Genomic DNA, 24,963 nt, shown 5'->3' on the forward strand with positions numbered 1-24,963 from the left:
GCTTGTGCGGAAGTGAAGCGTTCAGAAACAGAGGCTTGTGCGAAGACAGTGGCGTCTTTTCCTTTGCAGTATATGGATTTTTAGCATAGATTTTTATTCGATTTTGTCAAATATAGTCAAAGCAAATTCATCTGAAATGAAAGGTTGCATTTTTATTATTATAGCGTTTTTAGTGTCTGCAAAGGCTCTTAAAGGCGAAGACGATGAGTGGGTGCATTTACCAAATAAATGTGAAGGTATGTGTGTGTGTGGCTTTTTTTTCTGCCTTTCCTCACTCCTCTGTTTTAGTGTAGACCTTCTGAGCAGTTCTGACATATAGTTATTTCTAATATGTTATTGAGGTGGTCTGTATTATTGTCGGTTGTATCCTCTCCCCTTGAATCAGTACGTTTTGGGCAGATATAGTGATTGATATTGGTATATTTCAAAAGCAGAAGTAGGACCAGACATCAGCATTTTATCAGCAACTGGGGGGTTTCCTGCTCTAACGGGTCTTACTGTTCCCTGTGACATCTCTTTTGGCTCCAGTATGCAAGTTTGTGAGCATCGAAATGAAATCTGCATTTCAAGAAACAGGCAAAACGAAGGAAGTAATTGAGACCAACTACCGATTTTTGGACAGTAAAGGAGCACCTCCAATCAAATATGTCAAATCGTGAGTGTGTGAGATTTATTACCTAGCTGTTCTCATTGTATGATACGTGAAAAAACAAATATATATATTCTCTCTCTCTCTCTCTCTCTCTTTATATATATATGAAATGATATTCTATGAAGGACACTCTGAATGGGTTGCTTTGTGTGTTTGTTTTTAGTGATGTTCGATTTATAGAGGTGATAGAGAGTGTATGCTCAAGGATCCTGCAGTACAATCTCCATAAGGAGAGAGATGGTAGTAATCGCTTTGCAAAGGTGAGAGGCAAACATCAGATGCTGCTACCTCCTCTTTAAAGTCAGCATGTAATCAAAGCTCACCATGTGTCTGGTCATGCAAAGGACTATTTGCATGTCGTTTTAAAGACACATTTCATTCGGTATATCTTAACGGTTCCTGCATATACGGAAGTGCACCAAAAATAGTTTAAGTTCATTAGCTTCTGTTTCATAAGATACCTGATGTAAAACATAATGTATACACTGAACGGTCACAGAGTTATATAGCCACACATCGTCTATTTTTAAGCTCCACTGTCCCTACAGGAGCACTTTGTAGTTCTACAGTGTGTGTTGTGCTGGTATGAGTGGATCAGACATAGCACGGCTGCTAGAGTTTTTAAAATAGGTGTCTAACAGAGTGGACAGTGTTTAAAAACTAGTAGCACTCATACTAGCACAACAAATATTAACACCACCAGCACCTTGTCAGTGCCACTGCAGCACTAAGAATTATCCACCCCCCAAATCACCTGATCTGATTGGTCATGTGGGCATTCTGAACATTGGTGAAAAATAACCTTCATCTTAAAAATATAACTATGTACTGCCAAAATAGTTCTAGTTATATAACATTTATCAGGGCTATATTGAACTTACTAAGGGAAGTAGGCTATTGACAATGAGCTGAAAATATTAAAGAAAAAACATATATATTTTTTGTGGGTGTAGATAAATTCCCTTATCATTTAAAATTTGATTTAGATTTCTTGGTGTTTTAAATGCTCAGCTATCTACAGGAAAGAAAATGAAAAATATATATATGTATACAGCTATTTGGCATACAGTGGAGCAATGCTAATTTTCTGATGTTCACTTTTATCGCCTGTTTCTGTTTACATAGGGTATGTCTGAGACATTTTCCACCTTACATAACCTGGTCCATAAAGGAGTGAAGGTTGTCATGGACATTCCTTATGAGTTATGGAATGAAACAAGTGCAGAGGTGGCAGATCTGAAGAAACAGGTATTTGGGAATAAAGGAGCTCTTGGAGCTTCCATGCCTGCTGTGTGTTTGTGCATGTGCATGTCAGGTTTAATTCATATGCATGACCTTATAGAGGATGTCCTAACTAATCCGAAGCCTTACTTTGTTACTTGTTTTCTTGTTTCTCTTATATAGTGTGATGTGATGATCGAGCAGTATGAGGAGGTGATTGAAGACTGGTATAAAGGCAGCCAGGAAGAAGATCTTACGGAATACCTCTGTGAGAAACACGTCCTGAAAGGACAAGACAGATGTATGTGATTATACATAACTCTCTAATAGACATAGATAGAGCTTAAAGTTTTTGGACAGATTTCCAAGGTTAGATTAGTGCTCAGTTTGGGTCTGTAGCATTTAAACAAGGTTTATCTGTATTTGCACCACTGACTTTCTTCAAATACATAGAAATTGCTAACTCTTTATGAATACCCTATATTTTGGAAACAATTTTGGATGAGGACGGCACGGTGGTGCAGCAGGTTAGTGTCGCAGTCACACAGCTCCAGGGGCCTGGAAGTTTGGGTTTGATTCCCGCTCCGGGTGACTGTCTGTGAGGAGTGTGGTATGTTTTCTCTGTGTCTGTGTGGGTTTCCTCCCACAGTCCAAAAACACACGTTGGTAGGTGGATTGGCGACTCCAAAGTGTCCATAGGTGTGAATGTGTGTGTGTGTGTTGCCCAGTGATAGACTGGCGCCCCCTCCAGGGTGTGCTCACGCCTTGCGCCCAATGATTCCACGTAGGCTCTGGACCCACTGCGACCCTGAACTGGATAAGCGGTTACAGATAATGAATGAATGAATTTTGTATGATTTTGTTTATAGAACCTTTAGAGCTGGTCTGTAGTAGTTTGATTGAGAGTGTTTTAATGTACAATATAAATCCCTGGTATGGTATCCTTGGAGCTAAGGATAACATCCTGTTATCTAGGGTTGTGACTATGGCTGCGAAAATTATATGTAAACCAAAAAAAAAACCCTGGAGATTTCTTCTAGTTGTAGATCTAGTTATAGGAAGAAAGCCTATCAATTTGGGAAAGATCCTACTCATCCTCAGGATTCAATCTGCTCAGACACAGCAGTGCTGCTCAAGTTTTGAAACTCTTAGACACACCTACCTCATTTTGGAGACAGCAGCTCATCTGTTGCTGTACAGTTTTGTTACTGTACAAATTTGAGGAGGAAATGTTAAAAGGAAATGACATGTAGGATGTTTACATCTCTCTTTTTTTCATTTTTTGAAGCTTGTCTGAATGAAAATTGGAATGGGAAGAAAGGAGATACTGCAGCTATTGCGGAAGATAAAAAGAAAAAGAAGAGCAAAAAGAAAGCCAAAGATGGAGAAGATGGTCAGAAAAAGGAGAAGAAAGTAAAGAAGAAGAAGAAGAAGAAGAAGAGTAAGCTGTCTGGTGAGGATGGTGACCGGCCGAAAACACAGGAGGATGGACACACATCAGATGAAGACATTCAGAACAGTGTTCCTCCTCATCAGGAACTCTGACTTGCAGGACACGTAAACATCAATTAAAATTTTTATTTTTGGTCCAACTTTCTGCCCTCTTCTCAACTAAAATGTACAGGCCTATTATTATGTGCACTGAAAGGAGTTGAATGGAGTGATGCCTTTCTCTGTAAACTGAGGACTTTTTTATGCATTCATTTGCATATTAATTATGCATTAGAAGGTTCTTTTGGAAACCAAAAGTAGTGTTTGTGAATCGCTCCAAAGAACCCTTTCAGATGCGTTCATCATAAGAGTGCACCGTTTGGCCACAGATTGTGTTTTAAAGCTACAAAGGGAGTAAACGCATTAGTTGGACTGTTTGAATGTCTTTCAATTTCCTCCCACTTTCCTTTTTGCCGTTTGATGTTCTGAAAGTTGTATTCTTCACAAAAACAGGAAGAAGGTCTCTTTTTTCACTGCAATCAAAGAGTATTTTCCAACAATTTGTTATTAAGTTTTAATATAATTCTGTTGTTGAGATGTAAACCAGGTAAATCAGAGTGTTTTGATATGGAGTGATGGTCTGTAGGTAAACATACTGTGTTTAATTGCTTTACAGTGTTGGAGAACAAGTGCTGCAGTTTAAATAAAGCTAGTTTATCAATAATCAAAAATAATCAGTAGCCTTGCACTTGTCAAAGCAGTTTTAAGTAGTTTTTATTTGTAGTTTTATTAGTTTGTAATGGTGAAACAGTAGTTTTGAATGCAGTTTTATTATTAAAGGGTTTTGTTTTGAGCTGAACTCTCTGCCATTCATGGATTTTCAACCGCAAAACATAAACAAACCAAAAAGTAATAGTAAATCAGATAGCAAGTTCATAAAAAATGACTTGTAATCACTTTCGATGTGGTAGCTTTGGATATCATGTACTAATCTAGTTGCTTTTTTTAATTTTTGAAAAATTCCTAACAAAGACACTTTGAAAGAGCTTATTTACATCTTAACAATTGTGCAGAAATCCAACTTTCTCTTGAGGTACATTTAAAATGATATATTAAAATTTGTGGAATACATTGTATTTTGAGTGGATAATACTTGAATTGTTATAATACTGTAGGTCACGATTTTGCAGGGAAGCCCAGTAATCTGTGATTGTTTTAGTTTAGCTTGTTCGGTTTAGTTGTATTCAGTATTGATGTATTAATCTGCTCCTAACACAGCATGGTTTTGTGGCTTATTAATGAAAAATATTGGAAATCATGAAGTAATGCAATGTAAATGAGACTACATACGTTTTTGTTGTTGTTTGTTTGTTTGTTTTCCTAAATGGGGGAAAACATTTTAAAACATTTTCTCTACATTTCAGAATTATTTTTTACACTGCTTATTTTTCTTCAGTTCTTTTTATAATTAACAGCTGCTACTCTTAAACATGGAAAGCTAATTTTTAAGCTTGTGTGTGTGTGTGTGTGTGAGAAACATTACAACTGCAAGTATAGCATTGTAGCAGGCAATATGCAGGTTGAGTAATTCTGCTATGTCCAGGCCCTGTGGACACTACAAGCAACCTATGTTTTTGATATACATTTAAAGTTGTAGCTGTTGATTTGGTAATAAAGAAAATGATTATATGACTAAGGCATTTTTTATGAATTAATATAATTGCATGTGTTTTAGACTATAGTCCTTTGTCACTATAGTAACAATAAGTGACCACTATAATAATGAGGTCATAATAATACATCGGTGACGTGCATTGGTCAAAGTAGCGCAAGGATCATACAACAGCACTATTCTTACTCTACATGGTCCTGTTAAGAATTACTGGTTTCAATGTATGTTCCTTTAAATGAGATTTAGCCTCTGTTTACTCCAAATTTGAGTCACCCAGTAGCGGAGTGTAGGGAGCAGAAATGCTGGATTTTAGTCATTTTTTCTCTGTCTTCTTGGTTATCTTTTGTATTATTTAATGAGTACAATTATTTCTCTATGCTGCGTTTTTTCTCCCCCCGTTTAACCTTGTTGTAGCCTAATGTTGGCAGCTGTGGCTTAATGGTTAGAGAAGAGGGCTTAGGGCTGAAAGGTCATTGTTTTGATTCCAACGACCAGCAGGAATATTGTGGCCAGTGGAAGTGAATGAACAGCACTGTCCTCCTCCCTCAATCCATGGCTGATGTACCCTTGAGCAAGGCACTGATCACACAACTGCTCCCCGGGCGCTGGGAACGGCTACCAGCCGCTCAAGGTATGTGTTCACAGCCACAGATGGGTAAAATGTGGAAGACACATTTGTTGTACAGGGTGGGCAATTTATATGGATAATAAATTAATAAAATGGCAATGCTTGGTGATATTAACTTCCTGTTTGTGGCACTGTAGTATATGGGAGGGGGGAAACTTTTCAAGATGGGTGGTGACCATGGCGGCCATTTTGATGTTGGTCATTTTGGATCCAACTTTTGTTTTTTCAATGAGAAGAGGGTCATGTGACACATCAAACTCATTGGGAATTTCACAAGGAAAACAATGGTTTTAATGTAACTTTATTCTTTCATGAGTTATTTACAAGTGTCTGACCACTTATAAAATGTGTTCAAAGTTCTTCCCATTGTGTTGGATTGTCAATGCAACCCTCTTCTCCCACTCTTCACACACTGATAGCAACACCGCAGGAGAAATGCTAACACAAGCTTCCAGTATCCGTGGTTTCAGGTGCTGCACATCTCGTACCTTCACAGCATAGACAACTACCTTCAGATGACCCCAAAGATAAAAGTCTAAGGGGGTCAGATCGGGAGACCTTGGGGGCCATTCAACTGGCCCACGACGACCAATCCACTTTCCAGGAAACTGTTCATCTAGGAATGCCCGGACCTGACACCCATAATGTGGTGGTGCACCATCTTGCTGGAAAAACTCAGGGAAAGTGCCAGCTTCAGTGCATAAAGAGGGAAACACATCATCATGTAGCAATTTCGCATATCCAGTGGCCTTGAGATTTCCATTGATGAAGAATGGCCTCACTATCTTTGTACCCCATATACCACACCATACCATCAAGATGTGCAACACCTGAAACTACGGATACTGGAAGCCTGTGCTAACATTTCTCCGGCGGTGTTGCTGTGAAATAATGTAACCCAGTGAGTTACTTATTTTCAACATTTCAATGGACAGGGCACACATTATTTGGGTGGTGGATCATTTAACATTTTTGCACTGCACTCGGTAATGTGTAAACTGTGTAAAGTGTGTGAGTGTGTATAAACAGCACAGGAATGCGTCCTATGAAATTACTTCATGATAGTGCTAGGCCTTGGGTTGCTAAGTTGGTACAGAAAACATTATTGTTGCTTGGTTGGGATGCACGTGGCCTATAGTCCAGATATAGCCCCTTGTGACTTTCACTTCCATCATTCATCCCATCCGTGCAAAGTGCTTTGTCTGATGTACACTTCAGAACATTTGAAGAAGTGTGAAAATCGCATGCTGGTAGGTAGATTGGCGACTCAAAAATGTTCATAGGTGTAAGTGAATGTATGTGTGTGTGTTGCCCTGTGAGGGACTGGCGCCCCCTCCAGGGTGTATTCCCGCCTTGCGCCCAATGATTCCATGTAGGCTCTGGACCCACTGCAACCCTAAACTGGATAAGCGTTTACAGATAATGAATGAATGAATAATTTTAAGGAAAGGTCTTCTACCTGACCATGTAGTCTAGAAAGGTAAATAAACATTATTTTATCTTTTAGTGTGTTTCAGAAATCCAGGATTTTTTGAATATAGACCAAAATAAATCTAAAATAGTAATTATAATAATGTAAATATATTATAAACATATATAAAATATATAAGTAAGCAATCAAAACAATTGTGTGCTATATTTTGTTGCAAAAATGACAGATTTCTCCTTTAATATAATGCTTTTCCAGCTTTATTTGCTCTTGCCTTTAGCCTAAACGTTAGCATAATTTTCTTTGGCTGATTTTTTTTGCTTGGTTGGTTATTTATTACACACATGGTAGGGGTGGGGGAGTTTAAAGTAGAATGGTGGGAGCACCGTGGCCCCCAAGGCACTTTTGGTTTAGAACACAGAAGCAAAGAAAGCTGATAGATCCGCTCCTAACATGTAGATGGCAAAGTGGACTGGACTGGACTGGAACAGAGACTATGAAGCACCATAATGACTGATATGGACTGGCGTTAACCAGAAGTTGTGGGGGGGTCTTCCTCGTGACGCGGGCACGCGCGGGTCTCACTGTAAGTGATGCCATATAGAACCTGAGACAATGAGAGAGTAAATCGTAGCGCGCGCTACATTCCTGAAATGGGGGACAAGTTCGAGCTGCTGAAGACGACCAAACGCAGCGCCCAGCGCCAGAAGGCGCGGGAAGGGAAAGTCCGGCTGAGGGTCATCTTCCTGGACGACAGCGAGCGCGTGTTTGAGGTCGAGGTAAAACAAAAATTCTACTTTATTCCATGTTGTGCTAACGTTTTTATATTATCTAGAGCTGTCAATTTTATGTACAGACATTTTAGTCTATACTTATTTACAAAATCCTATGAAACATATTAAAGCTATAGAAAACAGGAGAAACTATATCCCATTGCATTATAATAACAGCAGAACTTCTGAATCATTCAATGGACATTATTTAACAGCCTTTTCAGCTCTGCACACCCATCTCCTTGTATTAGGTCTACCTGAGAATAAGAATGTGTTCTTTCTATTATTTTTCTTTTATTCTTGTCCTTCTACCCTTTCCGGATATAATGTACTGGTATATATTAAATAAACAGAGAGAAATATAGAGTCAAAGTCGTACCCATTTTTCAAGCACATTGCATTAAAGTTGTCTTTGGCAATATGTGCATTACCTTTTAATTAGATAAAGAAGGAAAGGAAGTACGTAGAAGGGAAAGGAATAAAGGAAACAGCTGAAAAAGCTGTCCATGCAGAATAAAATGTTTTTAGTCCTGTGCAGGAGTTGTTTTTCCTCCCCAAGTGTTTATATATATATATATATATATATATATGCCATCATATTTTCTATATATAAGAAAAGGAATCTCACCAAACTACCAAGCTACAGATCTAACATTAGCATTATGCCAGAGGTGTTGCACTCTCTGGCTAAAAATATGGGTTTGTGTGCACATCACTTTGAGTGTGTGTGTCCAACTCAGCTGTGTTTTCCTTGTAAAGTAGTAGCAATATATTTTCCATTACCCACAGGGAGTAGTGTGTGTGAGTGTGTGTGCACACAAAATGAGAGAGAGAGAGAGAGAGAGAGAGAGAGAGAGAGAGATTGCTTTAAGGCATGTGTTTGAATAGGGGTAAATATCAAGGCCTGTGCTGGTTACTTGGCCCATCAGAGTTTCTATGTCAGCCCTTCTCTGCCTCCTCAGGCAAAAGAAGCAATTAGCAAATGACTCGGGAGGAGCAGAAAGGAGGAGGAGAAGAAAGGCAGATGACATACATTTTTTTCTTTGTTTGTGGAAAGGTCAGCTTTTTCCAGTATGAAATGAAATGTGTGTCAGAAGTGTCCAACAGATGCGCTGCATACATTATATTATCATAATATTAATTAATCAAGTGAAATCATCTTGAATATATTCAATATTTCTAATAGGCATTCGAAATAGGCGCCACCAGTTTTATCCCCCTGAGGGGTGGTTGGAGTGAAGGAACACCGCTGTTCTCCTTCTTCAGTCCACTGCTGAAGTGCCCTTGAGCAAGTTACCAAACCCCCAACTGCTCCTGGCCATCTTGGATGGCTGCCCACTGCTCTGGGTGTGTTAAAACTGCCTCTAGCGCATGAGTGTGTGTGTGTGTGTATGTGTGTTCATGGCCATGGACAAGTTAAATGCGGAAGACACATGTACAATTCACCTCATCATAGTGCTGGACATTAATTCAGCCCTATGCTGTATATCGCAATATAAAATGTTTCAATTACAATGATTCTTCAACACATTTTCGAAATTTTAATATCCATTATTTACAGCATCAGTCACTGGCTGATGATCATTACAGGGTGCAAGTACCTGTTAAGTAAGACGTATAAGAAAATAAGTACAGAGTAAGTACCTGTTAAGTAAGACGTATAACAAAATAAGTACAGAGTAAGTACCTGTTAAGTAAGCCGTATAATAAAATAGTACAGAGTAAGTACCTGTTAAGTAAGACATATAATAAAATAGTACAGAGTAAGTACCTGTTAAGTAAGATGTATAACAAAATAAGTACAGAGTAAGTACCTGTTAAGTAAGCCGTATAACGAAATAAGTACAGAGTAAGTACCTGTTAAGTAAGCCGTATAACGAAATAAGTACAGAGTAAATACCTGTTAAGTAAGCCGTATAATAAAATGAGTACAGAGTAAGTACCTGTTAAGTAAGACATATAACGAAATAAGTACAGAGTAAGTACCTGTTAAGTAAGCCGTATAATAAAATAAGTACAGAGTAAGTACCTGTTAAGTAAGCCGTATAATAAAATAAGTACAGAGTAAGTACCTGTTAAGTAAGCCGTATAACGAAATAAGTACAGAGTAAGTACCTGTTAAGTAAGCCGTATAACGAAATAAGTACAGAGTAAGTACCTGTTAAGTAAGACATATAACGAAATAAGTACAGAGTAAGTACCTGTTAAGTAAGACATATAACGAAATAAGTACAGAGTAAGTACCTGTTAAGTAAGCCGTATAACGAAATAAGTACAGAGTAAGTACCTGTTAAGTAAGCCGTATAACGAAATAAGTACAGAGTAAGTACCTGTTAAGTAAGCCGTATAACGAAATAAGTACAGAGTAAGTACCTGTTAAGTAAGCCGTATAACGAAATAAGTACAGAGTAAGTACCTGTTAAGTAAGCCGTATAACGAAATAAGTACAGAGTAAGTACCTGTTAAGTAAGCCGTATAACGAAATAAGTACAGAGTAAATACCTGTTAAGTAAGCCGTATAATAAAATGAGTACAGAGTAAGTACCTGTTAAGTAAGACATATAACGAAATAAGTACAGAGTAAGTACCTGTTAAGTAAGCCGTATAATAAAATAAGTACAGAGTAAGTACCTGTTAAGTAAGCCGTATAACGAAATAAGTACAGAGTAAGTACCTGTTAAGTAAGCCGTATAACGAAATAAGTACAGAGTAAGTACCTGTTAAGTAAGCCGTATAATGAAATAAGTACAGAGTAAGTACCTGTTAAGTAAGCCGTATAACGAAATAAGTACAGAGTAAGTACCTGTTAAGTAAGCCGTATAATGAAATAAGTACAGAGTAAGTACCTGTTAAGTAAGCCGTATAATGAAATAAGTACAGAGTAAGTACCTGTTTAGTAAGCCGTATAACGAAATAAGTACAGAGTAAGTACCTGTTAAGTAAGACATATAACGAAATAAGTACAGAGTAAGTACCTGTTAAGTAAGCCATATAATAAAATAAGTACAGAGTAAGTACCTGTTAAGTAAGCCATATAATAAAATAAGTACAGAGTAAGTACCTGTTAAGTAAGCCGTATAATAAAATAAGTACAGAGTAAGTACCTGTTAAGTAAGCCGTATAACGAAATAAGTACAGAGTAAGTAACGGGTATGATACTACAAATATGTGTTTATTATTGGGTAGCTTACAAACCTTTTATATTCCATGCAGTTATCCTGATGGCTGTAGAGTTCAGCAAGTCTGTTCATATGATCTGATGTACTCACCAAAATCCTTAAAACATTTTAATTCTGACTTAATGGTACATTTATTTTTATCTAAGCTATTGAATTTTGGTAAATGGAATCAGGAAATGGTGATAATGTAGACATGGGGATTGTATGGCCAGCTTGGATTATGAATACAAATGTCAAACAAATGTGTGACTTATCTTTTCATATCTAACCAAAGGATTTGGGGAACCCTTAAGTGCATGTTTTGGCAACTAATGTCAAAGACTGAAATAATTCAGAGAAAGTCCTCGTCTGCCTTGTCATCAGGTCAGCTTTGAGCTATGAGTCAGCATCGACACATACTCCACAACATATTTAAAACAAATAGTATGAGATTCGTAGATTACAGCTCATCCCTCATGGAGTAGTAGTAATAGTAGCAGTAATATATTTGTAAAGCACATTTAAAACCAAAGTGCTGTACATAACAATACGTTAAAAACACACATGTAAACACAATAAAAACAAACCAACAAATCAAACAGACAAGTAAAAAGCTACATGCTATCAATTGGCCACAGCCAACAGCAGCTGATTGGGTGATCTCAAAGACCTTTAAGAAGAGTAGGGTTTGAGAAGATCTCCTATGGATGATAGAACAGATTCTTTCAAGGACTTTGAACTGTATGTTACAGGCAGCCAGTGAAGGGAAGCCAGGACAGGGGTTCTCTCTCTTTGTGTTCTCTCTTTTTAGTGCATGTGATCAGGCGTACCTCTGCATTTTGAGCTAGCTGTCATCAACCTGATGAGGACATACTTATACCAAAGTACAAGCTGTTATAGTAGTCTAGCCAAGATGAAATAAGGGCATGAGCTTATCATATGATCAAAATCATGTGGTGACAGGAATAATTTAATTTGATCTGAGGTCAGGGTCAAATAGTACCCCTTGATTTTTTTTACCTGAGGTTTTATATAATACAACAGTCCACAAATATTATTTTGCAGGTGCCCAAGTGGTTCACTTTCACGTCACCAATTGACTGGTCAGAATGGGCTTTGACTAGAACTGTTCACTCTTCAATACTTCAGGCTGTTCTTCATTAACACCATCCTTATCTACTCTGTAGACCACTGTACATTCATTATAACTCTATAATTCTCTATTCATATTGTTCTCGGTTTATAAACTGGCATTTGTTAATATACTGCTCTTTGTGGTCCATTCTGATCCGAGGAAGAGAGGTTCCTCCTTAGTGTCTTGGTTTGTCTCAGGTTTTCTTTCCTTATGCTCTTAGGAAGTGTTTATTTGTCACTGTCCTCTCAGGTTGCCCAATTGACCTGGAATTCTGTATCTGCTTTTTAGACCACAGCTGTTGTAAAAAGTGATCTACACAAATAAATGAATTAATTTGAACGGAATTATTCAAGGACACAGAGGAAGAATGGATAAAAAAATACTATATGGCTGAATTTTCAGATTAATAATTCAAATGAATGGGATATTCCATTCCATATTAATGTATGTGTTTATATTAATTCCTGGGAAATCTGCTGTAGTTCGTCCTTCAAATAACTTAACTCTACTTCTCCTCGCCTCAAACTCTCTTTCCATCCCCATCGCTTTAATTTGGTCTGTGACAAGATAATATCAATGATCTGCTCCCTGCTGTGACAGTAAATATAGGGTTTAGGAATATTTCCTCTCTTTCTCTGTTCTACACCCTCACAAACCCTCACATACAAACACACACACACACACAAAACACACTCCTCAGATAACTACCCTGTATTTAAGAGGTTGAGCGTCACACTTGATTGCATGTGGGCAGACACTGTAGACTTGGATATATGAGAAAGATCTAAGACAAAAGCTTTTACAACTCGGATTACATCATAATGTTGTAAACAAATATGAATATAGTTACAATTTTTGAAAATCATTGAATCTAATTTGGGTACTCATGCAATGCAATTGAAAAATACATTCAAGCTATTTATAGAATATATTTAAAGAACACACAAAAACTTCATTCAAACTTAAATATACCTCAATCAAACCAGTCAAAACATATCACTGCATATTTTAATACTAATTTAAGGGTCAGTTTTAGAAGTGTTATGTTGAGTTTCTTTATAAAGAACCATCCATTTAAAAGCATTGTACAAAGAAACAATAAATTGCAAGTCGTGAATCACAAACCATAATTCCAGTACATTATATATTCATTCATTTATTATCTGTAACCCTTATCCAGTTCAGGGTTGCGTTGGGGCCGGAGGCTACCCGGAATCACTGGGCGCAAGGCAGGAACACACCCTGGAGGGGGCACCAGTCCTTCACAGGGTGACACACACACTCACATACATTCACCAATCCAAAAAGTTTCGCCAATCCACCTACCAAAGTGTGTTTTGGGACTGTGGGAGGAAATCGGAGCACCCGGAGGAAACCCACGGGAACACAGGGAGAACACACTGAATGAATGAATAATTTAAGATATGTTCATGTATTTTGCATGTTCTCTCTTAATGCATTACGGTCTTGTACTCATCTTACAGCAAAAGACGTTGGGCTGTGATTTCTTCAATAAGGTGTGTGGTCATCTGAAACTCTTGGAGAAAGAATATTTTGGCCTAGAATTTCGTCACCACAATGGCAGCTATGTGAGTGCTTTTTGACTTTTTGACTGTTTTCTCCTCTCATGAGAGTAAATTAACACATTTTTTGGGCTGTTCAATTGGTGTGAGAATTAAAATTGACATGACTATTTTACATGATGACTTGAACGGAATGACAACAAACAATAATGTAAAATTGTTCAGAGACCTTATAAACTGTCTTCCAGGTGTGGCTGGAACTTCTGAAGCCACTAGCTAAACAGATCAAGAGTGAGTATGTTGTATGTTTGTGTGCATACAAACTGAAACTAGTTAATGTCACTGTATAGTCTGAAAAAAGCAAATTCTGATCACAGATGGAATGAATATCTGGGTATGATATACATAACATTGAGTAAAAAAGATTACTATAATTTATCAGGGAAGATTGTGAGCAGTGGTATCTAGGTGCTGATCTTTCTGAGGTATTGATCAATCAAGTTTTGTTTCCTGTTAGACACTAGTGATCTGGCTTTCCGTTTTATTGTGAAGTTTTTCCCACCGGATCCAGGCCAGTTACAGAAAGGCTTGACCAGGTAAGTAAACAGACAGGGCAGTCACTAGAGATTAACGATTGGGGGGGGGTTGGGGGGGCTAAGCTTTAACCATTTCTTTGATGAGGTATAGATAAATCAAAGCCACAATGTGCATTGTAGTTCTGTTTAATAACCTGGATGTCTGAATGTGACATTTGACAGCAGAAATAGTTTCTTAATTACATTTTTATTTATTTTCACATAAGGATATATTACAAATCAAAGTCCCAAAATTAAAAAAAAAGAAAGAAAAAACTTAGAATTTTTTTCTATAAACTGTAAAAAAAAAAAAAACATCCTCTCACATGACTGGCCTTTGGAGGAGCTACTGCCTTTAAAAACATCTACAGGTGGAAAAATAAAACTGAGTTGTGAACAACTATGAACTCATTATATAGGTATCTGTAAAAAATACAGTCATAACATCAGGAAAGTACATTGACATCAGTTCAGTCTGCCCTAAACTGTGATTAAGTGTTTAATACATGAACATTTTTAACTGACTTTTATAGCAGGTTTACTTTACATTCATTAATAATCAGGTTTCCTCTGCTAGCATAATGCTATTTCAACTAGCGCATCAATGGCTTTTCTGTTTGGTTTATTAAAGATTGTAACAGGTATTCAATTACATTTTTTTTCTATATTTTTGTCTTGAAATCACACTCGCCATCAAGAAAACTCACTACGCCTTCTCCCTGCATACACTGTGTACATATTCTGTCAAGAAAGCAGTACAGACTGATAGCCAACTGTGTCAAAGGGACATGAGCTGTAGGTGGGCTGATACATGGGCTATTTGTAGCAGTTGTGCTGCCTAAGTTGGAAAACATGTAGTCCAGTACCTCTCTAAATAGTGCTCACATGGGCCCATACTGGGTTGTACAATCCAGATGAGCCCTATGTTTAACCCACCCTGATTCCACCACTGCCCCTGTAGGGCAACCATGTTCGTCCAACATTTAACAGATGAACAAAACTTACTCGTACCAAGATGGGCTGTCAGTGTAAGCCCCACATTATGAGTAGGCTGGGGTACATCTATAAGGTGATCAGTTAATGTACATTTTTTAAAAACCTGCACAGCTTACTCTGTCAGTATGACTGCTGTACTTTTTCTACAGGTATCTATTTGCTCTACAAATAAAACAGGATTTGGCCAATGGAAGCCTCACCTGTAATGATAATAGTGCCGCTCTGCTTGTTTCTCATATATTGCAAGGTAAGTTATTTATGTGTCATGCTGAATTTTAGCTTGGTCTATGCATGCTATGATCCATTTCTCAGTAAATAAACAGTAGGCTTGTGTTTAGCATTTAATAACAGTTATGTCAGATTTTGTGAAATACACAAAAAAATGAAAAATATTTGACTTCCATTTCCATCTTAAATGTTTCACTAAACAAGGCTGATGTTCCTTGTCAATGTTTCCATTCCACCTTAAATGTCATTTTAAGAAGCAGATCTTCATATTCATATTCCAACATTTAGTTCCACCTTAAATGGGTCAGTTTACAAGTCTAATATTGGAGTTACCACCAGGTTCTTATTTCGATTTTCTGCTTTACCTTAGGTATGCAACGATGCAAGGCTGACGTTAGCTTGAAACACAACTTAGTCTTCAGTTTTGTGATTTTAAACAGACACACAAGAGTTTAACACCCGGTCTCACACCTATTCGTGATATAGTCACATATATAGGGGACTGCAATTCGTGACCCAGTCGCATATTTGCGACATTTTATGTTACAATAATGATGAGGTCACCCCCCGTATGCTTAGTTGAACTTATGTGAGCTTTTAGGTGCTTTGAACCTTTATTTTGCTTTATTCTCATCCGAGAACTTACATTTACGTTTCGGCATAGCTGCTCGAGATGAGGGTAGGCACAGGAGCTTTGCCTGACGTAAACAAGGACTACTGACGTGCAGACTGACCAATTAAATGTTTACAGAGAAGGTTATCGACCAATAACGGTAGCTCTACAGTCAGACCGCCCAATCAGAATATTTTAGGCGACTTCACCACGCCCCCTTCTCACTCAAGCGAACCAATCGGAGTAGGGGAGGGCGGGACTAGTTTGTGAACGAAACGCTTCTCGAAGTTCTATGTAAGCTCTAGAAAAACAAAATCCCGGATGTTTGTGAAATTCCGCCCGGACATTTTTTTAAGTCTAAAAAAGAGGACATGTCCGGGTAAAAGAGGACGTCTGGTCAACCCTACATTATGCGACAGTAACACGACGACAACTCCTCATTAAGGCGTCATTACCATCCATTAATACCACTGTCTTATTTTTATTTACGGATATTATGTTACTAATTCATAATTTGCTAAAATATCGAAGCAAATAATGGCTAGAGAAATGTCATTTTCAGTATTAGCCTTTTGAAAATTAGTCAAAATAACTTTAAGTGAAAGAAATGTTCTCATTAGAATTAAAGCTAAAGTTAGGGTGACCAGACGTCCTCTTTTACCCGAAAAGTGTCCTCTTTTTCACCATCTCAGATCTGGTCACCCTACTAAAGAAGGACACCAACAATAAGCTTTGCTTAGGAGAAATATTATAATAAAATACTTTATGCTTTTGTTGGAATAAGAATCTGTGTTATGTATCTAATTCGCACTATACATTTTTCTATGTTATGAGTAATGACGAGTGTAATGAGGAGGAGTTTTCGTGTTACTGTCGCATAGTGTTTCTATGGAAATTACCCGTAAAATCGTGATATTGTCGCATAAACTGTCAAAAATATGCAACTGTCACGAATTGCAGTCCACTATATATGTGACAATATCACAAATAGGTGTGAGACAGAGTGGTTAAACATGCTACTTCAGTCTGTTTCAATCTCTGTTGACAAATAATAGTATTTTTATTATTTAGTACAGTAAATTTTACATATAATTACCATAAATCTTCAGGAACAGCAACTGTAATTTACCTTTTAGGTTATTTTTAGGTTTAATTTAAGACAAAACAAAAACACACCAATAGATCATAAACTTGTCTGGATAATTTTGACCATAATTTGTAAGATATCTGAAGATATATAGAACAAAGCCCTAAAGAAACATTTGTTCATTACCTTAACTCCCACAAGCTTAAATGATAAATTATTTACTAATCTTTTAACATATTTTTTTATGAACAGGGCAAGGGCATTAGGACAGGAGCACTTTATTTCTCTCCTACGACAAGCAAAGTATGAGAGAATGATTATTGTATGACAGTTTCTTTTTATTGTCAGTCATTCTGTCCCACTTTTCTCATATAATCTGTAGCAGAAATTGGGGATTATGATGAAGAGTTGGATGCTCACCACTTGGAGAATAAGCAGTATGTGCCAAACCAGGAGTACCTGGACCATAAGATCATTCGATTTCATAAGAAACACAGGTAAAATTTAAACTTACACAAGCAAATAATATATCCTGTTGTAATCAATGTTGTAATCAAATTAAGCACTAATACCGCTATAACAAAGCAAAGCACTGCCTTACTGCTGTAACCAAGTACAGCAGATGCCTTAATTCTATAACAAATTAATGCAGATACATATGCTGCTCTAACCAAAGCAGATATTGCAGCTGCTGTAACCAAGCAAAGCAGACATTCATGTTACCGAAACCGAGGAAAGCATGTATACTTCATGAAATAAAGGGTTAGCAGCTGGGCCAAGTATGGGCTAGAGGGGTATACAGCCCCCAGTTCTTCCAAATGAAGTCCAGTGTGTTTAATGTTTTTACAATGTCACATTCTATATATATAAGTTTCTAATTCTTCCTTCCAGAGGTCACACTCCTGCCCAGTCCGATGTGCATTTGCTGGAGGTTGCTCGGAAGCTAGACATGTATAGCATTCGGCCACATCCTGCACATGATGGGGAAGGAATGAGGATCAATCTGTCTGTCACACATATGGGTGTGCTTGTTTTTCAGGTATCACACATAATTAAATACACATCACAATTCTTTTTAAAGCTGAAGCTGTTCTTTAGTATTTGTTGCTGCAGTTTAATACTAGAGTTATGTCTTGTTCCTAGGGTAACACAAAAATCAACACGTTCAGCTGGGCTAAAATACGCAAGCTGAGCTTCAAGAGGAGACATTTCCTCATCAAACTTCACACTGAGGCTGGGGTGAGGGTCCAAGGATAGGTTTGGTCAAATCTATTTATGCATCCAGTTCAAAATGAGTTGAGCTCAATTGCCTCTGATATGCACAATATTCTATAAAAGAATGTCTTTCTAAGACTATTTATTGACTAATAGCACTGTGAAAATGAATGGCATAGTGGAGTAAACCTGCCAAACCTGACACAATGTTGTCCTATGTTCATAATTACAGTATTACTACATTACTGCTTCAAGCAAACTAACAGCCCTTTGTTTTAAAGTGACATAGGTATTAAACTAGTTGCACTCTTAAATATCATCACTATTATATAACAACAGCAACTACTTATGTTAACATGTATTAATATGTATGGGCTACTAACTATATCTGCTTAAAACAGCATAAGTATTATTTTCACCTTTAAATTTACAGCTTAAACATGACTGTGACGCTTCACTGACCTTTAATAGGGTGAATAAAGCCTCTGTAGTTGCTATTCCAGGCTCAGCACTTACTTAACACATACTTAATGCTGCTTCCACTCTCGCAATGCTCCGCATACAACTGTCTCCAACAGAAAACAAAAATGGAAAACTCCAAAATGACTTGTGAATGATGTGTTTAATAATTCTTAACCTGAAAATTCATACATATTAGTGACCCTTTCTGTGACATCTCACAGCCTTCACGGAGAGACATGGTTGAATTCACCATGGCCAGCCGAGATGTCTGCAAAACCTTCTGGAAGATGTGTGTGGAGTACCATGCCTTCTTCCGCCTGGCTGAAGAGCCAAAGGCACATCCAAAGTCCTTCCTCTCCAGCAAGGGATCCAGCTTCAGATACAGGTAGAGTTGCCTAGTGGTTTACATTAATCCCTTCAAAAAATATGAAGAGTTAGCATATGAAATCTTTAGAAAGCCACCAAGTGCACAATGGTGTTAGGTTGGCAGCAGCAAACTTCACAATTAGATGTGAAAAGTCCCCCCACCCAAAGAAAAGATCTTTGCATTAATTAATCTATATATATCTACATTTGTATGGCCCAGGGCAATTTACGTGTTTTGCTTGATTTTCTATATGAAAATATGTTAAGACATCATCTAAAAGGAGCAAGCGTAAGCTGATTTATTATTATTATTATTATTATTATTATTATTAGTGTATATTAGGCTACAATTTATTGTATTTCCTTCAATATATTATTACTAAATTAATAAATATATATCAGTGGCTAGTGTCCCCTCGGCGTTTCAGCGTGGTGGATTGTAATTTTCCAGTTTTTATCGCGATTATTCCGCGAATTATTTTTGCTCTGGGAGAAGAGCAAAATAGACAGATGTTGTTCATGCATTGCATCATGGGACTGTCTTGGGCGGCTGAGGAAGGGTTCGACGCTGCCTTAAAACTCAGCCAGATTAAGATATCTTAGTACACAGCATAATGAAGTATCTAAGAACATAGTGTCGGGAGAATGCACACTGTGATGTAAAATGCTCTATTGTTAGACGACTCACTAGGTTTTGTGTCACACAGCTCCGTTTTGTAATCCAATCTAATCGTTAAGTAGGATTAAATGCTACAATTAGGGTTTTCAAAAAACTTCTAGCAGAAATCATGGATAGTTTTGATACGAAATAACAGGATTATCATTATCTCACGTTGAGAAGTGGATTTAAGCAGGATTAACAAAGTTGAGAACAAACATGAAATAAACTGTTCTGTAAACGTGATTTTAAAGCGCACACACTCAAACATACTTTTGCAATTTTAAGAATTGTAAGAAACCGTTATGAATGAGGAATACTGTGTTAAACCTTTATTCCCTCGTGATAATTTAAATTTTAGTAATTTGTTTCATGCATACATATAGCTCAAAGTGTTTTTCAGACTAAATTGTGACTATAAAATGTAGACAATATAATTAAATTTAAGATAGGATAAAATGTGAAGGGCAGCACCGTGGTGCAGCAGGTAGTGTCGCAGTCACACAGCTCCAGGGGCCTGGAGGTTGTGGGTTCGATTCCCGCTCCGGGTTACTGTCTGTGAGGAGTTGGTGTGTTCTCCCCGTGTCCGCGTGGGTTTCCTCCCACAGTCCAAAAACACACATGTTGGTAGGTGGATTGGCGACTCCAAAGTGTCAGTAGGTGCGAGTGTGTGAATGAATGTGTGACTGTGTGTGTTGCCCTCTGAAGGACTGGCGCCCCCTCCAGGGTGTATTCCTGCCTTGCCCCCAATGATTCCAGGTAGGCTCTGGACCCACAGTGACCCTGAATTGGATAAGCGGTTACAGATAATGAATAATGAATGAATGAATAAAATGTGAATAAGCAATTAAATAATCATTAAAGTGTGGAGATGGAGAATAAAGGTAACAGTTTACTCCCTTAAAATGCTTGACTTAATCATTTTATTTTTCATTAACAAAAACGGCAATATAGAGGAGCATTAAATCACTGAATATCCAGATTTAGATCCTTATCCTGAGATATCTGGACCAGCTTAATCCAATTTGAAATTTGTTTTGAAAAACTGGGGCAAAATCAGAGATTGGTGTGGTCTCCCTATGTTTGTGTGGGTTTTCTCTCCCACAAACAGGGTTGACTATTAAAGAAAAAGTGTCCATGGAAGTGAGTGACTGTATCATGCCCTGCGATGGCCTGCTGCCCAGATGTGTTGCTGCCTTTTGCCCAGTGATTCTTAGGCAGTCTCTGGGCCCACCGCCTTCCCTGAACAGGATAAGACGGAAATAGAAAATGAATGGATAAATGAATAAAATGTGTGATAAATGTTTTTGTTCCAGTCTGTCTCCTCAAGAATACTCTTTTTATTCTCCCAGTGGTAGGACACAGAAACAACTCCTAGAGTGTGTAGGAACTGGAGACCACAAACATTTACCATTTGAGAGGTAAGCCCCGTTTTGTTTGGCTTGGATAACAGTTCTGTAAATTTGCTTTCTGTGTAATGATTGTGAGCCCTCTCCCCGTGTCTGTAATTTTCAGATCATATTGCAAATCTGAGCATGAATCTCGGCACTGCAAATCATCCCCCGACTTACTTACTGATGTTTCCAAACAGGTATGGAATGAATGATGACTGTGAAAACATTGTTTTACATTATAATATGTGCATGAATACATTTTCAAGGTTTTTTTTTTTATTATTAAATTTTTATTTGGAGAAATTAAAAATACATTTAATAACCAAAACACTTTCTATTTAAAGCTATAATCTTACAGCAACTTTCGGGCAGCTTATGAATTTCAGCAGTGAAGGAGGTTTCCTCTTTTGAAAGTCTTTAACCCATTTTCACACTTCTTCAAATGTTTTGAAGTGTTCATCACTTTGTGTTGATTGGAACATATTGCTCTAGAACTTCCCAATCAGTATCAGTTATGTTTTCTTGACCGACCTAGCAAGGCGAGGCGTTGTCATGAAGCAATTTCACAGGACACAATCCTTTGCAGTAATGAATATTTTCGATTTATTTCTTGGTTCTTTCAAAGCAACTGTTGTTTGTAGCAATAAGCATCACGTTTCTCCCAGTTCGAGAAGTTCAGAATACAGTACACCCTTCAAATCCCATTCATATCCCCAGGATTTACCAAGAATGTTTTTATTTTTATTTGGGATTGTTGTAATAAATCCACCTTTCATCACCAGTCATGATATTCCACAGCATAGAGTTTCTTTGTTGTACAGATTCAAACACTTCACAGCACGGTTATCCTTACTCCTCTGACTCAATTCATGTGGCACGCATTTTCCTTTCTTTTGAACCTTTACCACTGCGTGTAAAGGATTGGAAGTAGTTTGTTGAGTTACTCCAAGTTGTTCAGCAAGTCCTTTTTGCATTTGAAAAGAATATTCATTAAGCACAGCCTGTAATTCATCATGTTTAACCTTCAACATCGAAATCACCACCTTTAAATCTTCTAAACCAAAACTCATTCATACTTTTGGATACAATATTATCTCCAAGAACAGAACTTTTTTCAGCTCTTATTCCTTAATAGAACTCATAACGAATGCAGCGATAAATTCTTTACTGGTTTGCTTTGTTGTTGTTGTTAATGTTTTGTTAAATTTAATTATAATGTGAAATGTTAATATTTAATACTACACAACAATTATCATAAAATGACAAAAGAGTGGGAAAATGTTTGAATTTGATCTTAAGATTACACCTAGCACATGTATAAGGTTGCCAAAACTCTCTATGAATAATCCAGAAAATAGCATTGTGGGTAACAGTGCCTATATTTGGCTTTGATGCTTTGCCTAGGGCAGGCAAACTTAGAATAAACTTAGAATATCTATGTCTCACAAAGCTTATGTGTTTCTGCAGCTCTACGAGCAGGCCCATCCCCATCTCACAGTATTTTCAGATGATACTGAACAAACTCGCCCCTTGGCAAGAAACCCCGCCTTCTTGTGCAAATCAGCCTCTCCGAAGCTGCGTTCCATGTCCACATCAGGAGCCGAGCGCAGAGGCAGAGGGTCCCAAAAGCCACGGGCAAGGCGACGCCAATCACCCAGTGCTCAGCACTTGGTCCTCCTATATCCCAACAGTCCCCACCTGCAATTCCACCCAGTGCTGCCTACCTTCCCCCTTCCAACATACCCTTACCTGCTACCAGACCACACTTCTTCGTCTCTGGACCGCCTTACCCAAGCTCATCCAAGTTTCACTCCTCTGAAGCATTTGTCCAGGCAGACTGGCCACTCTTCATCGCCATCTTCTTCTTTGTCACCCCCAAGGCGACAGCAGCGTCTTGAAAGACTCCGCCTTTCTGGGCTGGGATTGGCTGGATCAAGGCCATACCCACTCTCAGGTGGAGAGCAGGGAGTGGGCTCAAACAGAAGGCTGAACATGGGGAGGACAGAAGTAGGGCACTACAGTGACGACTCCACATTTCAAACTGGATTACCTCGCCGATCCTCGAGTCAACCCAACGTAAAATTTCAGAGACCTACGCTTGCTTCGTCAGCTGCTGCCCATGCTTCTGAATTTCGGCCTCTGGGGTATTATCCCCATCTTTCACGTCATCAGGTCCCTACTCGACCCACCTACCTCCCTCTCAGCACCCCACGCTTGCCAGATAGGCCTACGTCTTTATGTGTGCTTGGCACAGGCAATTACAGTGATTCAGACTCTGACCCCTTCTATCCCTATTTCTGCCCTGCGCTGGGGAAAGTGATACACTCTGGCCCACTTGCACGCATGCGCTTCTCATCCGGAAGCCTCCAGCTAGATGAGGAAGAAGGGGAGGATGATGAAGAGGTAGAAAATCAGAGTGAGGGCGATCTCACATCTGTCAAGGTAATAAAACTTTAGCTCTGCTCCTAAGGCACATACTCTGAATATAGCTCAGCATAAAAAAATATCACAAAAATTAATGTCACAAATGTATTTGTTTGTCAGATGTATGCACACAATTACTGAAATATGATCAATAACACTGTTGATAATGCAGTATTTTATGTCCACTTCTTGGGCAATGGGTAAAGACCAGTCCAGTCAATGTTCCTGTGATGCTTGAAGTCCGTATTATTTCAATATAGATCTGAACAAAGTGAATCATTTGGATATAAAAATAGTACATGAAGTGAGAAATCAGCTTCTTCTTATGTTCTTCTTATATATTTTTACATATTGTTTTCCTAGAAACAAAAAAGACTGGTTTGCCTAAATAACACATGATTACCATTTAAGAAATAGCAGAATATATCTAGGGTTTCTGCAACTGCTGCCAGTACAAAATAGAGTACAGTTTTATAAAAATTTATTTAAACTATCAAGCTCATATCATTGCTGTAAATTCATAATATAAGCTCGGGTGTTTTATCACATGTGCCTTTTCTGAACATTGCTGTGCTTTGATTATAAACTTGCCAATGTATCAACATGATTGTTTGTGTTTATGATACATTTCACGTAATACTAGATTCAAACTTCACACTAAAAATTGTACAATGTTGTTTTTGTTGTGTTCTTTATGGAGCGAAAACATAGAAAGCATTTTTTTGCGTGTTTAGTTCTTAGGTTTTGTAAAATTATTGACGTTATTGAAGAACCGCAAAGCCAATAACATTTTGATTCTATGATGTACAGTGGCAAAATCTGAATTTTGTCATGGATGCTAATGAAATTCAGGGTTTCCTGTAGAAAACTGGTTAGTCAAGGTAGTACCTTTGTTGGGGGGTTGTGGTGGTTATGATTCACTGATTCTTGTTTGTGAACGGGCACAAACAACAGGCGACACACAGCTCGCCTTTACACTGGATTATATTTCAGAATGCGTATTTGTGACTGAAAACTGAGGAAAAACGCATTAGACGAGTCACAAAAAGTACTTTGGAACTTATTGTTTTCTACAATGGATTGATTACAGATCACTGGACATAGCAGAAATATATGGCGTCAAAATAGGTTCTAAACTTCTGAAAACCAAAAAACTGAATCCGTAACCAATGACATTTTTGCAATTGAGAAAACTTATTGAGAGTCTTGCTGTTGACTATTGGGGGGTGGTTTAGACACTCATTGGCTGCTGAAGTTAAGCCCCGCCCACCCAGCCTATTCTGCACACCCCGCGAGCCAATCTTACCCTGAATGAATAATAGC

General features: G+C 37.9%; 2 protein-coding genes across 2 annotated transcripts; both read left to right on the forward strand.

The window, feature by feature from the left end:
- Positions 1 to 5,663, forward strand: cnpy3 (canopy FGF signaling regulator 3). Its single transcript, XM_066659740.1, has 6 exons — positions 1 to 236; positions 529 to 655; positions 816 to 912; positions 1,778 to 1,900; positions 2,057 to 2,174; positions 3,162 to 5,663. Exons 1-6 carry the CDS (start codon positions 137 to 139, stop codon positions 3,416 to 3,418), a joined length of 822 nt encoding a protein of 273 aa, XP_066515837.1. The 5' UTR covers positions 1 to 136; the 3' UTR covers positions 3,419 to 5,663.
- Positions 5,664 to 7,686: 2,023 nt separating this feature from the next.
- LOC136687566 (FERM domain-containing protein 7) lies at positions 7,687 to 23,673 on the forward strand. Its single transcript, XM_066662054.1, has 12 exons — positions 7,687 to 7,812; positions 13,584 to 13,688; positions 13,871 to 13,913; positions 14,140 to 14,218; positions 15,343 to 15,440; positions 17,504 to 17,618; positions 18,013 to 18,160; positions 18,265 to 18,360; positions 19,020 to 19,183; positions 21,175 to 21,243; positions 21,338 to 21,413; positions 22,684 to 23,673. The coding sequence occupies exons 1-12, from the start codon at positions 7,687 to 7,689 to the stop codon at positions 23,671 to 23,673; spliced, it is 2,109 nt and encodes a 702-aa protein (XP_066518151.1).
- The last annotated feature ends 1,290 nt before the right edge of the window (positions 23,674 to 24,963 follow it).

This window comes from Hoplias malabaricus, chromosome 2 (assembly GCF_029633855.1).
Source record: "Hoplias malabaricus isolate fHopMal1 chromosome 2, fHopMal1.hap1, whole genome shotgun sequence".
Lineage (NCBI taxonomy): Eukaryota > Metazoa > Chordata > Actinopteri > Characiformes > Erythrinidae > Hoplias > Hoplias malabaricus.

Excerpts from the sequence above, each read along its gene's own strand:
- cnpy3 (XM_066659740.1), top strand. The coding sequence starts at position 137 with ATGAAAGGTTGCATTTTTATTATTATAGCGTTTTTAGTGTCTGCAAAG. Across the intron at positions 656-815 it reads CCAATCAAATATGTCAAATC|TGATGTTCGATTTATAGAGG; the intron begins GTGAGTGTGTGA and ends GTTTGTTTTTAG. Across the intron at positions 2,175-3,161 it reads CCTGAAAGGACAAGACAGAT|CTTGTCTGAATGAAAATTGG; the intron begins GTATGTGATTAT and ends CATTTTTTGAAG.
- LOC136687566 (XM_066662054.1), top strand. The coding sequence starts at position 7,687 with ATGGGGGACAAGTTCGAGCTGCTGAAGACGACCAAACGCAGCGCCCAG. Across the intron at positions 14,219-15,342 it reads TTACAGAAAGGCTTGACCAG|GTATCTATTTGCTCTACAAA; the intron begins GTAAGTAAACAG and ends CTTTTTCTACAG. Across the intron at positions 21,414-22,683 it reads TTACTGATGTTTCCAAACAG|CTCTACGAGCAGGCCCATCC; the intron begins GTATGGAATGAA and ends GTGTTTCTGCAG.